The sequence below is a fragment of the Juglans microcarpa x Juglans regia genome, chromosome 5S, assembly GCF_004785595.1.
Source record: "Juglans microcarpa x Juglans regia isolate MS1-56 chromosome 5S, Jm3101_v1.0, whole genome shotgun sequence".
Classification (NCBI taxonomy): Eukaryota; Viridiplantae; Streptophyta; class Magnoliopsida; order Fagales; family Juglandaceae; genus Juglans; species Juglans microcarpa x Juglans regia.
In genome coordinates, this window is record NC_054603.1 from 14,880,803 (window position 1) to 14,896,249 (window position 15,447).

Sequence of the window (15,447 nt, forward strand, 5' to 3'; positions counted from 1 at the left end):
AAACATATAATGCACATTTTCATAAATCAACCTCAATTCATTTTTATTTTAATGCAAAGTCTAGTATAAGAACCTCGTTTACCTGTACTTCTTAACTTTTCAGAATTTTCCTCAAAAATGCCGAACAAATATTAATCATCACCTATAAAATAATCAAACAACTTCCATAAATTTCCAGTCCATGTATTTCAATATCTAAACCTGAAATATCTATTTTAATACATCAAAACCTAAAATTTTCTTAACTCTAAAATATCATCACTTTCTAAATTCATCATTTTTCACTTAATAACTCCAACTAAAACATTAATTTCTAACTTATTTACTATTGAAGTTCAACAAAACAATATAATATTGGACAACATAATTATATCAAAATCTATTAAAGTAGACAAAGCAAAAATGTCTTTTAATTAAAATAGACTTAATTAGTTTTAAAGTATTTAAAATAAAACTAAAATCTTATTATAATACACTACTGAAATTAGTAATAGAATACTTAGCAATTTATTTTGAAAAGAAAAGTATTTTCTATAGACTTTCTTATCACTCAAATAGAGCCATGCAAAACAAGTTTAATATAAAAAATAAAATAAAAATAAAAAACCATGAGCTATCCTGGTGACAAGGGCGATTTGGGAATGTAAAAATATAACCATGGGCTGTTTGGGAAAAACTTGAACACAGAAGGAAAATTAATGTGTAAAATGCAACTCCAGACCAACAACGCAACATAGGCGTCCATACTCACCAAGAGAGTGGAGCCGCGATGTAGCTAGGTGCGGTGGGCAGCGATGATCACGACGCCGGAGTAGTGAGAGAGAGATCTAGAGAGAGAGAGACCTACGAATGAGAGAAAAAAATGAAAGCAATAGAGTAAGCCGAGAGAGAGTGACACGAAGGTGCTGTCGATGGCTTACCGAGCAGGACGCGGAGGGATAGGAGTGGCGTGGAGTGACCGTCGGAGTTCTCTGTGCCAATGGTAACGACGTGGAGGCGCTGGCACCGTGTGTGGTGGCTTTGAATGACAAGGGCATCGGGCTGTGTTGCTCTGTTTTCGATGGCTAAAATAAGGGAGTTTTCGGTTCACTATGTAGGTGGTTGTCCTCGGCAATATGGTGGTGGTGCAGTGGTGTACAGCAGAGGAGCTAGAGCTCCAGTGATGGTCAAGTGGAGGTGGCGCACTGCGAGGTGGAGCTGTGATCCGTGGAGATACATTGTGAACGGGTTGCGTCGATTTGTATGGGGGCAGTGAGAGTTCTGGGCGGTGAAAACACATGGTGGTTTCTGTCATGCTGGATGTGGTTCGAGTGTTTCGGGCTGGGCTCGATCGTGGCAGTGGCTGAGGTGCTGCGCAGCTATCTTCGCGTTGCACTACGGTGCAGTGGGTGATCTGTGCAGCGGCGCCACGGGATATACCGTGTTGCGTTACAGGCTTGGCTCGTTTGTGGCAATGGTTCAGGTGCTGCACGGCTGCGCTATGGGGGAGGGCTCACGGTGTGGAGGAGAAATGGACTACGGAGGGAAAAGGTTGGGCAGGGGGCGGTTTCTGAAATATAGTAGAGAGATATGTGTATTTATAGGTGATTGAAAGACAAAAAAAAAAAAAAAAAAAAAAAAAAAAAAAAAAAAAAAAAAAAAAAAAAAAAACCCTAGAGATGAGAGAAAGTGGTGTGCATGCATTGGCATAAAACGGACGTGAAACAGTGAAGAAGGTGGAGTCTAGAAATATTGTTTCCACGAGCTTGGGCTCTTTAGCCTAAAGTAATTTGGCCCGGATCTTGTATGAGATTAAAGCATAGGCTTTTTCCCTAAGTTTTGGATCTTGACTCATCCTAAAAGAAATGTACATAATTTGTCTGGCCAAAAACCAAATAAAATAAAACATGCTTGGTCCATAAAATATTAGCTGAAATTAACCTAATTAACAATCTCAATAAAACTCATAAATCGCCGAAATAAATATTTGGGAACCGAAACCTATTCTCAAAACTACTCGTTAAAATCCAAGTGGGCTTTTCATCCATAAAAAAATTCGGACGCGAATTTCCTGCTCGGCCCGGATGTTACATTAGGCTTATGTTTAAAAACAAGCTTTTTTAATCTGCCAGTTGAAGCCATATTTCCCACCCACCTTATGTTTCATACTAAGATATTTGGGATCATTGAGATATCTAATGGAAATAGTTATGGCAGTTGCTAGATTTCTTCTTACCCTTCAACTTGATCTCTTTCTTCAATAGTACTAAAGGTTTTATCCAAATCAAATTCATAATCTTTTCTGCTAGTAATGATTGCCTTCAACAGAGCTTTCTCATCATCTTGGTCTTCTAAGGACGAAAAAGAATTTGAACATCTCAGTCCTTGACTGATTTCTATTATAAGATTGCCATCATCGTCCTTCCTATCCTTCTGCAGAGATTCCACCACCACTATGCCTACAACCATAGAGATATCCTCCTTGGATTGAATGCAGCTCTGGCAGTCCTCTTTGCCCATGCATTTGAGATTCACACTTTGTACTACATTCACCTTAATTCCTCTCTATCACTATCATCTTTCAGGTCGATTTTTACCACTTCTTCTAGTCCTTTTTGGTTCTCAATACTTCAATTTTGGGTTTCACACAATTGGTTTCCTTTCTTGCTGCACTGACCAGTTTTCATCCCGTCCATTCCTTTTTCCATATTTTCCTACAAGGTATGAGGCTTAGCTTTATTTTCCTACCATTAACTATCTTTCCCTACCACACTTTCTTTCTCCCGTCCTTCCATATCCATCGTAGACTGACTGTCCCACTTTTACATATTATTTTTTGGTCTCGTTCCTCCCCTCATCTTTTCCTTTTCTGTTGCACTTCTTAGATCTCAATCCTTTTGGTTTTTTATATCAATTTGCAGGCACCTTGAAGATGACCCTGATGCCTACAAACCTGGCAGAATACCAAAACTTTCTCATATACAGCCCTTTTCCAAAATCCTTTCGATTTGGAAGTCCCAATCCAGAATCTATCAAGTATAGGCTTGGCCACATCCACGCACAACTCGGCTTGTTCCATTCAGAGTTGCATTATCGGCCTTTAAGAATCGACCTATCGAATTGGCAAATATTTTCATAAATGCTGGGAATAAGTGAAGAGGCAGACCTAGGAGAGTAACCAAATCGGTGCCAAAGAAGATTCCTCTCTTCCATTTAATTCTGGTGTCCACTTGAACACTCGATACGCCCGCCCCTCCATTTATCTAGTTTCCCTCTCCCAAGTTTTAGCAAAGTCTTCCTCAAAATTCATTCTCACCATTATGTGCCTCTGATCCAATATAACAATGGAAGGGATAGAGAACAACCCCCAGCATTTGTTGACGTGAATGCCTATTTGATGAAGGGGTGGTCTTCCCCATAGAAGTTTTAGCACCAGTATGAACCGGACCTCTTTCACTTCTATTTCCATCTCCTTCTCCGAGAAGAAAAAACCCGAGCCACCTTGAACTACGACTGGAGGTCGCATTTGAAACGCCACCTTGGAGGAGACCTTCGATTTTAGACTGCCAGCGTAAGATTTCTTTATTTCCGATGGTCTTGCCGGCGAGATTTGGGCTGGCAAGGGTGTCATTGTATTCGAAATGGCCTACAGGCTCGCCGTCAAGCGACTAGGACAGATGATCATGTTCACTCGAGATGTCGTATTGTGAATTATTTCATAGCATTGATTTTGTATATGAAGTAATGTTTTAAGGTTGGTTTGGATACTGAGATGAGATAAGATAATTTTAAATAAAAATTAAAAGTTAAATAAAATATTGTTAGAATATTATTTTTTAATATTATTATTATTTTAAAATTTAAAAAAGTTAAATTTTTTTTTTATATTTTATATAAAAATTTAAAAAAAATTATAATAATAAGATAAGGTGAGATAAAACTATTTTCGTATCCAAACGAATTCTCAAGTATCACCTGATAAAATGGAAAGTAAATTCATAGATCTAGAAATATGTGTTAGGCTTGGCCTCTTTAGTGAAATAAATAGGTGAATTTGTCCAGAGATATTCTTTTAGCATTGAGTAGGTTGCTTTTTTTTTTTTTTTCTAATCTATCATATATATCATTAATATAAGAAAAGCAAGATATATGAGGAGGGAGTGAGATTTTCTAATAAACATTCTATTACTACAATTACAGTGTAAAAGTGAAAAAAAAAATCTGGTTTTGAGACCAAAAACGTGGTGCCTACTCATATCTTGCAAAGAGAGTGCTGTCTTAAATGATGATTTTTTATAATTTGCACAACTATGTGAACTATGATGTCACCGCTAGATATATATGGTGGATGTCGAAGGTGTATTGTAGTTTATTTTCATGAGATATTTTCTAAAGAGACCTATATTATAGACCTTAAGATCAACAATTAGGAAAAGCAGAAACATAATAAAAAAATTAGCATTGAATGGCCTGGATTGTGGCTGAGTTTCACCTGTGATAGAGCATGGAGACCACGTGCTAGTGATTATGAGATGGGGTGAATTAGATTTAAAAAATCTTGAGGTGGCAAAACTACTGGTACGATGTGTGTAGCCATTGGACACATTATGACACGACGGTGTGTGGTAGCCATATACGGAGCAAGCCGCACATGAGAGTCACGTGCTGAGATTTTCGACACGGTTCTAGTTCGTCCTAATAGATTGCCAGTTGGGGGTTGCGTGATAGGATGCATATCGGCAATCAGACACTGAAGTGGAGTAGATCTAGCCAAAATTAAGCCAGCGGAAAGGAATGGTTAAAAATACTAGCCAAAAAACTCATGAATAGACAGATTTTGAATAAAGAACGAAGAGGACAAGGCTCCATGCTCGTCTCCGGTAGAAACACGTCTGGGAAAGGACGAGGATATTTTGTTGAGAGAAGCGGTAGGAGGGGCATGCGACTTTTTGAAGGACAAAATTGAGTGGGTGTCTTTTCAAGTGAAAAAGATATTACCTTATTGAAAAAACAAAAACAAAAAAAAAAAAAAAAAAAATCAAATGGGTGAAATTAATAGGTGAGTTGAAGTCACGAATGGCAACATAAGTAGATAATCACCATAACACTTCCCAAGACAAAAGTTATAACATTTCCCGAAACAAAAGCAACCAAACACCCCAATTCCATGCAATAAAAATATATTTCTCCAAATCAGAATACAAAAATACCCTAAAATACTTTCTCAGATGTTAGTGCTCTAAAACACAGAAATACTTCATAAAAACACTAAACAAAAAGAAACCCTTTCATCGTCATGAGTTCTTGAGAATTAACGGAAGCACTGGAATTTTTGAACGTAAAATCTTGTAAATATTCCCTGATCTGTCGTTTTCGGCCAGACCTCAGAAACAGTACCGTCTTGCCCACCTTGTCTTATGCACTTAGCATCCCTCAAATACTAAGTTACAGCACCTATATTCCAAAAAGCAACCTCACATCATTCAGTGAATACCATCTAAATGATGACACAATAATTCAGTCAACCATATATACCATCACTTTTTGCAGTATCCTTACTGTTCATGTTTCCTTGGAGTACTTAAATGACCACAACACCCCCCTCAACTCTAACTACATGAACCAACCAACAATTAATACAGAGCAACGTAAAATCCAAAACAAAACAAAAAAGCATTTGATCCACTCATGTTATATATGTATACTGAAACTGCTCGTCTGCTGCTGTTATATTTTAGTTTTAATATTTTGAAGATCTTGCATGATTGGGATGTCATTGCATTCGAAACGTATTAAGTTGTTGAGCTTCTGCAAGCATCTGAACAACTTCTCTCATGGTGGGGCGCTCCACGCTGTGCTCTTGAACACATAACATTGCGACGAAGAACACCTGCATTGCTTCATCTAGTGGAATGTCAGCCGCCAGCCGTTCGTCCAGAATTTTCACAACTCTTTCTTTGCGTGAGTTAGTCTGCATCTTGGCCCACTGAACAATGTCTAACCCTTCTTCACCAAAATTACCAACTGGTTTCCTTCCCGTTACGAGTTCTAGGAGTACCACCCCGAAGCTGTAGACATCACTTTTCTCGTCAACTTTCAATGTGTACGCGTATTCTGTCACAGGAAGCACAGAAAGGGCAAAAAAAAAAGATAAAGAAAAAGGTTTATATATAGCTGCATCGCAGAATATCATAATATTAGAAAAGGAAGAAAGAAAAAAATGCAGCCTTTTTCACCATGCATGCAGTAGTATACTTTAAAGAAGGGTAAATTATGGGTCTGTTCAAACTTCAATGTTGTGAAGTTTGAGTGGGATTTCATGACTCACCACACTGTTCTTTTTACAGAGAAAGAATCAGTATCAGCTCATCTCCCCAGGTAAAGTTACTGACTCTAATGTGAAAAAGAAAGGTATTTTGTAGTTTGTCTATGCATTCTAAAGAGATATTTCTCTTTCTGGGGTTTAGGGAAAGCAAAGCTTAGATCCCAATCTGGATTCTTTAAGGGGGAATTCTTTGGATATATGTGCATGCTGTTATGGTCTTAGTTTTGGGTTCTGGTTAAAAAGGTCGATCGTAATACGTCTGAACGAACATGGGCTAATGGTTTCAACTTTCAAGGCATGCAAAGCTCATAGCCCGTTAGTGTGGCTGTAAGCAAAAGAAAAAGCAAAAGGAGAATTTTCCCTTGTGTTAGTGGAGGCTTTACCCTTATCGGAATGCACAGAACTCTGCTTTCTGCTTTAGTACCAAGAAAAGTATATTCTAGCTACATTTTATGGAGAGTGGGAAGAAGTGTATATCCCTTTATCAATTTTGCTAATTTGAACCCAAAATTGAAGAAAATGAATAAGGTTCCGAAAGCATAAACGCAGCCTCTTTCCCGGGATCCCGGGTGACGGACCCATTTCGCCAAGTCAAAGACTACTTCAGGGACCTTTTTTTTTTTTTTTTTTTTTTTTTAATAATTTACATAATAGAGTGCGCAAGTACCGTAAAGTCGCTTTAAAAAAAATAGGATACACTATTCAAAAATTAATTTTCTTTTTATATGGGTCTTGTATTTATTCACATTTTTTTAAAATAATTGCGCGACGCTTGCACACTCACGACTACAACAATCATTTCTCTCTTTTTTTCTTTTTTTTTTTTTTTTTTGGTGTTTTCTTTATTTTACTGCTCAATCTAAGTGATTAGGTCTTCTGATATGATGAAGCTAAAGCTTTAAGTTATGCCACAAACTGATGCATTCTATGCAAAGGAAAAGAAAATAAAAGAATAAACATACCTGGAGCTATATAGCCATAAGAGCCTGCAATTGCAGACATGCACTCTGATGTTCCAGTGTCTTGCAAAAACTTGGCGAGTCCAAAATCTGCCACATGAGCTTCGCAATCTGAGTTAAGTAAAATGTTGTTGGATTTGACATCCCGATGGATTATCAGAGGGGAACAATCATGATGCAAATAACACAATCCTTTTGCGGCTTCAATGGCTATTTTAAGCCTAGTCTCCCACTTCAGATGACCACCACTCTTCCCATGCAGAACTTCGCCTAGACTTCCATTTGGCATGTATTCGTATACAAGCAAGTTGGTCTCTTTATTTGAACAAAAGGCCAGCAATCGCACAATATTCCTGTGACGGATTTTCCCCAGTGTACGTATTTCTGCAGAGAGGCCATTATCATGAGAAGAGCCTTTGCTTATTCCCAACAGCTTCTTCACAGCTACTTCCTCCCCATTTGGCATGGTTCCTGTGTACACAATCCCAGCTCCACCTCTTCCTATAATATTATTTTCCTTTATGCATTCCAGAATGTCTTCACTTCCAAATTCTAGCTTCTGGAATGCCGTTAGCTTCCAGGAATTTGAATTCCTCCTCATCTTTCTGGTTTTTATGATTGCTAGAACAGCAAATACCGACGAGCATAGCAGGAGTCCCAAAGCAAAAATAAGCTTAAATTTTGCAGGGACTTGAGGCCTGCTGCCACTATGGTTGTGGGATTCTAATGGTGAGCTTGATAAATAGTTGCAGGGGCTCAAGTAAGGACCACAGAGCTGAGGGTTACCAGCAAAGGATGTAGAGTTGAATACTGAATATTGTCCTGTTTCTGGTATTGGACCAGAGAAGTTATTGTGGGAGAAATCCGCTGATGTTAAGCTCTTCATGGACCCAATTTCCTTGGGGAGGCTCTGGTTAAGGTGGTTCCATGAGACATTGAGATAATTTAATATATGAATTTGTGAAATTTGAACAGGGATTGGGCCTGTAAACTGGTTTTGACTCAAATCCAAGGAAGTCAGCAAGAGGCAATTACCAATCTCAGGAGGGATTCTGCCTGAAAAGTTGTTTCTACTCAGATCCAAAGTTAGAATATTTTTCAACTGGCCCATGTCGAATGGAATTTCTCCTCTGAATCGGTTTCCATTTAGTAGAAGAATCTGCAATCTGGGGAAGTTTCCAATAGAAGTAGGAAGAGTCCCAGATAAGCGATTATTTGAAAGATTTAGCTGGACGAGTTTCGAGGGTACCTTGCTTGTGTCCTGCGGAAGTGGCCCACTAAGATAATTATTGTACAATTCCATGAGTGATAACTCAGGCAAATGCAGAAATCCATTTGGTATCGAGCCAGTCAAATAATTATGACCAATTCGAACTCTTTGGAGAGTGTAACATTGGCCAAGATCATCAGGCAGAGGGCCAAACAGAAAATTGTGTAGTAAAATCAAGATCTTCAACTTCCTTCCAAAGCATAGAGATTTAGGGACCAATCCAGTGAGCTTATTACTTGACAAGTCAAGCTCAATTAGTCTACTGTTCTGACCAAGCTTGGAAGGAATGGCTCCGGTGAAGTTATTCTGCCACATTTTTAGGACTTCTAACTTGGGTAGCTCTGCAATGGCACGAGGGATCTCACCATGAAGTTTGTTGATGAATAAGTTCAAGAGTGTAAGCTCATGGAGGCCTGAGAACTCCACCGGGATAGCTCCGGTTAGTACATTATTCGAAAGATCAAGAGTTTTCAGACTACTCAGATTCCCGAGTTGAGGAGGGATCCAACCATTGAGTTGATTTATTTGCAAGAATATAGTGTCTAAGTTTATCAGATTGCCCAACTCTGGAGGAATTGGACCCTCCAGGCCACAACTTGCAAGGTCTAGATGAAACAGATTGATCAGCTTACCCAACTCTGATGGGATTCCACCATCAAATTCGTTGTAGTAACCCAAAAGAAGCTGCTGGAGATTAGTAAGATTACCAAGTTCCCTTGGTATGAACCCGCCCAATGAATTTCCTGCAAGTGAAAGATAATTGAGCTGCTTCATATCTCCATAGCTTGGAGGTATTTTCCCAGTGAAGAAATTCCCGCCAAAGTCCAAGTGTTGCAGCTTGGGAAGTTGAGTGACACCCAAAGGAAGTGAGCCATTAAAAGTGTTATCATAAGCGTCTAGCACAACAAGCTCTTTCAACTGAGAGAACTCCCAGTTCAAATCTCCACTGAACATGTTGGTGGACATGTTGAGGACCTGAAGTCTTCCTAGCTTGTGAACATCTGGCGGAAAAGAGCCGGAAAAACTGTTTGCGGCGACTGAAAGATTAACAAGGCTAACAAGTTCTGTGATTGCAGGGGAGAGAGAACCAGAGATGTTGAAATTTGATATGTCTAGTGAAACGACTAATCTGTTCGTTCTGTCACAAAGGACACCAGTCCAAGAACAAAGGGACAAGTAGTTCGATACATTCCAGCTACTTAGAGAAGGATCGAAGGACTCGAAAGCTTGTTTGAGAGAAACCAGGATTGAAGCTTGCCTTTTGAGAGATGGATAGTGTGCCGAGACAGGAAGAGAAGTTGTTAGAAAGACAAGAATTATAAAATAGAAGGACACGGACCTCATATCAGAAGCAGCCATGGGAAGCTCTCTGGTAGACAGGAGGTGGGTTCTAGAGAAAGCAATAGTTTTTATCAGATTGAAGTAAAGCAATACCACAGTTCATAGAGCTATATGTTCAGCAGAGCTGAGAGAGAGAGCCAATGAAGACAACTGTGGAAGGCGAGCAAATGTATTGCAAAGCAAAGAGCTATATTAGCAGCATCCAAGGCCTTCTTCCTCTATCTGAGAGTCTATCCTGGTTTTATCTTTCACTTTATAGAAAGAAAAAGCAAAAGCAATGTTTGCTTAAAGATGAATATATTACAGCAGACCGTTTGATCATACCAATATTCAGAATTCCGTTGCTTTTGAATCCAAATGACAAAGCTGGCCCTGCTTTTCTTTCTTAAATTTTGGACCCAAATGGACAGCGAAGTCATATGTTGAATCTTCTGTACTTGGAGGTTTTTGACCAAAATGAAAATGCAAAAGAAGCAATCATAGGTAGCTAGGCAAATGCAAAATTAATTGACCCTTAAGTATTACACACTGTTAGAGCTCAGTATCCATACTTAAACTGAACTATATGCAAATCTAAAGCAGGTCGATCGATGATGACAGCCGCAATTTTGGCATAATTTCTTCTTCATTTGTGATAATGGGTTTGGAAGTATAATTTGCACGAGTTGGTTTATTATTAAAATGCAGTAATGGGATTTTCCTTATTGCTAGGCAAATGTCTTTCCACCCTCCTCCTATTTGAATAAATTCGTGAGCCTAACGCATCTCGTAAAATAGATTCTACAATAGAGCATTATTCATTTCTTATAAATATACTCAAGACTTTATCCATAGGCAATATAGGGTTATTCCTCAGCACCCTCTCTCACATGCAGGTTAGTATTTTTCCTAGTCCTTATCATGGGATAAGTAATGTGGGCTCCCGTTCGTCCTGTACCCTGGCTTTGATACCATGAAAAAATTTATGGGTCTAACTCATCTCATAAAATCAATTTTACAAGAGATGATTGTTCATTTTTTATAAATATGTTCAAGACCTTGTCCACATGCAATATGAAATTATTCATCAACATCATTATGACATACAGCTTGAGTTTATCTGCTTATATAACCTTGCAACTCTCTCCCTCTTTCTTTTCCTTTTTCTCTATTTTTGTTGCTTATCATAATGAGTTTTACTACTTATAAGTTAGTATGTGATACACAGCATACCGTGAAAGCACATCAATTGTAAGAGAAATTCAAAAACATAAAATATCTTTTATGTTAGCTGGTGTGAAATCACCACTTATATAAAAAATTTAAATTGATTGAAAGATGTAGATTTAATTATTTATATGATTACCGGATGCAGTACTCAAACCCTTATCATTATGACATAAAAGGAGTATTTGCATTGAGAGTGGCAGCCTAGCTAGTTAGCGAAGCTGTTGGGGGATACACCCTGGCTCGTGAGAATTTTTAAGTTGTCGGTGTTTGATGTCTAATAATGAGGATCATCCAAGAATTGTATCAACTTAGGGCATGCAGATAAACACACACTATTTCTGTCCTTTCAGGTGGAAAGTGAAAATCCCCTGGTCCTCGGTCATGTCCATCTTTCTTATTGGCTGTGAGCATAGGAATAAGTAGTGATCACCTAAGAGCCCGGCCCCCCAGTCACTAAAAAACTTATACCTCAAGGTGAAAAAGAAAAGGCATCTTGCTTGATTTTGGAGCTTGTTGGGGATTCATCACTTTAATCTCTCTCTCTCTCTCTCTCTCTCTCTCCTGTGACCTGCACGAATCTCTTTTTATTTTTTTTTTCTTTTTTATATATATTTTCTCCTCTCTTGGTCAATAAGTTGCAGTATAACAGGCTTAGTTTGTCCTCGAATAGAGGCATGGTAATCTCTTTTAGTTTTTTATGGGTATTTTGGCTCTATTTCAGGGGTCCTACAGAACTGGCCGTCCAATTTCTGCCCAAGGATGAGGACTCCATTTTCTGACTCTAATTTGAAAATTTTGCAGAAGAGTGCTTTGCTTTGAAGAGAGCATGATAATATATAGGCCATGCTGCCATGAAGCCATTGACCGTTAAGAAATTATGATGTCCAAAAACGCTTCCATGCATGATATACATGTTGAAAACATAGATAATAAGCATCATTCATCTTCCACAAAACAGTACGTACAACTTTTTTAAGCGCATGTAGACTTGCTGTTTCCAAACTCTAAACATCTGATGATGATGATGTCTTTAAAGCCATGATGGTCCATCATCATCAATGTCATCACCGATGGAATCTCTTCCCTCCTCCCTTGGATCATTTGACTGGATAACGAAAAAATCACCGTTGAAATTAATGATTTAATCATTTAAAAAAAACACAAGCCTAGATTTTCGAGGGTGGCAGCTCCTGTACTTGCAGAGAGGGGAAAAAAACAAGAAAAAAAGGACAAGGCTTGGCTGCTATATATCACATGTTCAATGCAGTGTTTTTAATATCCAATATATAAAAATAAGTACTTTTAATATCCAATATATAAAAAATATGTGCAGTGTGATACCTCATATGATATGAATAAGGGTAGGTGGTGTATGTGATCCTACATTGCTTGGAAATGAGAAGTTCTTACTCTTTATAAGATTCCAATGGAGCTCCAATTGTATCATTGACTAGTCCTTTTGGAGTATAAGTCATGTGGTTTGGAACTTTCATTGAGACATTACAAATGGTATCAGAGACTATCCCAACCAGAAATATGAAACTTGAGCCATGCCACCTATAATGGACAGACCCGATAAGGACATCAGAAATTTAAGGGAGGCAGATTGTAATACCCCATATGATATGAATAAGGGTAGGTGGTGTATGGAACCTCATATTGCTTGGGAATGAGAAATTCTTGCTCTTTATAAGATTTCAATGGGATTCCAATTGTATAATTAACTAGTCCTTTTGAAATATATACCGTGTGGTTTGAGTCTTCTATTGGGGCATTACATCATGGCTGCTATTACATGATGTTCAACAATTTGCTCTCCATCCTCGATTTTAATTAATTAATTAATTCTATAAAAAAAACTACTTATTTATGACAAGTTATTTCTAGAGAAAATGATTATTTCTTTCCAAAATAAGTCTATTTCTATCGCAAATAGTCACTATCGTTATAAATAATCCGTCACAAATACTTATTTTTCTTGTAGAATTTGTTATCTCTAATCTTACAAATTGATAGAGTATCTATTGTCATAAACTTCTATTCTTGCTATCAATCAAAGAGAAGAAGCATGCATGCATGCATGCATACGAGACTATTAATATTTTCTTTAATTATGAAGATGCTTTAAGAAATTATTGTTGGAGAAGTTAGGTACCCACTAGTGGTTCATGGAAGATAAAAGGAACAAAATTCTCTTTTGAAAAGATATCTAGCTATCTATCTTTGGTATTGCATCATCAGATTTTCCTTGTATTATTCACATATATATCTTTATTAAAGTGGCTTTCAAATTTCCTTTACTTTAATATACAAACCAATGTGCACCTTTAAAGTGCATGCAAATGTGAAATGCGACGATGATGTACAAAACCTGTTACATCCAATCTGGTTGGTGCCTGCTGCCTAACTGAATCACCAATATCAGATTCTGACGCTTCAGCATTTGTGGAAGCTGATCTCTCACACGCTATAATATCCCTTATAAAGTCCATGATCTGATATCAGATGGACCAAGATCATCTACTCAGTTTTTTTATCCGAAGTACTTGAAGGTTATAAATGAGAGAAAAATAGATGCATGAAGTAGGTCTTACAAAATTTATCGAATATTTAATGTGATTCGAAAAATTCCTAAGGATGGTAATAAATGCTATAAAATCCATTTTTTATGTCTTTCTTTCTTTTTTTATATCTTTGAATTCAAACAAATTAAACTCGGCTGGAGAGTTTGTTTTTTCTCTTAAAGGGTTGTTTGGATTGAGAGAATCTCTCAACTCATTTCGTCTCATCTAATCATTATAATTTCCTTAAACTCTCACACAAAATACAATAAACAATTATACTTTTTCAAATTCTAAAATAAATATAATAATATTAAAAAATAATATTCTAACAATATTTTATCCTTAACTTTTAATATTTCATCTCATCTCATATAGTTAATTTAATATTCACATTATCAACTAGATCAGGTTTATATCATAGATCAGGTTCACATAACCATTTTCTAAGTGTCTAAACTAACTGATTAATTAGTGCATGCATCCGTACGTGATTGATTTGATCAAGTCCGAGAGTTATATTAAGTTAACCACTGAAAAACGGGAAAGAAATAATGAGTCATGAACGACTGATCATGAAACGATATTCTCAGGACCCATTTGAAATAGCGTTTGGTGAACCAAAAGGAATCAACTTTCGGTTCAACTGTTGTCCCTTCTGTCCCAATGGACCCAAATTCCTACTGCTGCGCATGTAACTGCGTCGAGCAATAGATCATAGAAATTAAGATAAGTGTTAGCTCTATATATACAAAAAACAGTTTATACAGAAAAATTTACAAACTGACATAACTTAACGTGATTCGTCATATTGTAAATTAACTGATCATTTTATCATAAAATAGATTCAATGGATCATGTTAACCCACATCGATTTATAAATTTCATTATATAAGATCTCAAGCATTTCTCAAAAGACAACATGACATTGTTTCGAGTTCTGCTATCATTTAACACACACACACACATATATATATATATGATGTCCACTATCTTAAATTGATCTATCATCTCTAAGTATACTTGCCCAAATAATTCAAGTAATTTCACATGTCAACTATTTAAATACAGTTATTTAAAACATACCACATCAATAATATAATTGAGGATAATAAAATTTAAGATAAATATTAGTATTTCTCGAGAATACTAACGGTCCTGATCATTTCAACAAATGCAATCACCCACAAGAATTAAGAAGAAAATGTTGGGGAAAAAGAGTAAAAAAACCATCATGATTCATAATCTTTTCTTTATATGGTGGTTTTGATCTTCATAAAGTTCACCAAATTCATGAGCATCCTCATCCTAGATTCTCAAGGAATATTTGTTGATGTTGTAGTTGTTGCTGCTGTTATTACTTTGTCTCAATTAATATTCCTTTCGTACAATGATCTGATGCAATCGCTAACTTTCATGATAAAAAGCGAATAATTGAGAGAGAGTTTCTATCGCATGCAGCATGCTCGTGTTTTGCAAAGCTAATTAATGGTACTACTGCATGCATGGAGAGAAGTTAAGAATCTTCTTGCTTTATTTGTACTATGTATGTTAGTTAAGGTAAAATGTAGGTGCCCCCAAAAAAGCTATACCTCCTTGCTATTGCCAGTATGCATATATTTGTGAGTGCTAATATGAGCTAGTGAGATGCTGGAAATTAACTTATGGTCACAAAATAGGATATATTCTGGTCATACATTGACTCAATAGTAACGTCAAATTATTAAAGAGTAATTCTAGATATAGTCATATGGTATACACGCTCTGCGTACTTATTTGAAGAAAGGTGGAGGCCGCCATAAT

At 37.1% G+C, this 15,447-nt stretch overlaps 1 protein-coding gene across 1 annotated transcript; it reads right to left on the reverse strand.

The window, feature by feature from the left end:
• Window positions 1-5,239: 5,239 nt before the first annotated feature.
• On the reverse strand, window positions 5,240-10,125 carry LOC121267557 (leucine-rich repeat receptor-like serine/threonine-protein kinase BAM3). The gene is made up of 2 exons (XM_041171465.1): window positions 7,267-10,125; window positions 5,240-6,093 (listed from the first exon to the last, which is right to left on the reverse strand). The coding sequence occupies exons 1-2, from the start codon at window positions 9,890-9,892 to the stop codon at window positions 5,753-5,755; spliced, it is 2,967 nt and encodes a 988-aa protein (XP_041027399.1). The 5' UTR covers window positions 9,893-10,125; the 3' UTR covers window positions 5,240-5,752.
• Between the last annotated feature and the right edge of the window lie 5,322 nt (window positions 10,126-15,447).

Excerpts from the sequence above, each read along its gene's own strand:
- LOC121267557 (XM_041171465.1), bottom strand. The coding sequence starts at position 9,892 with ATGGCTGCTTCTGATATGAGGTCCGTGTCCTTCTATTTTATAATTCTT. Across the intron at positions 6,094-7,266 it reads TTATGGCTATATAGCTCCAG|AATACGCGTACACATTGAAA; the intron begins GTATGTTTATTC and ends TTCCTGTGACAG.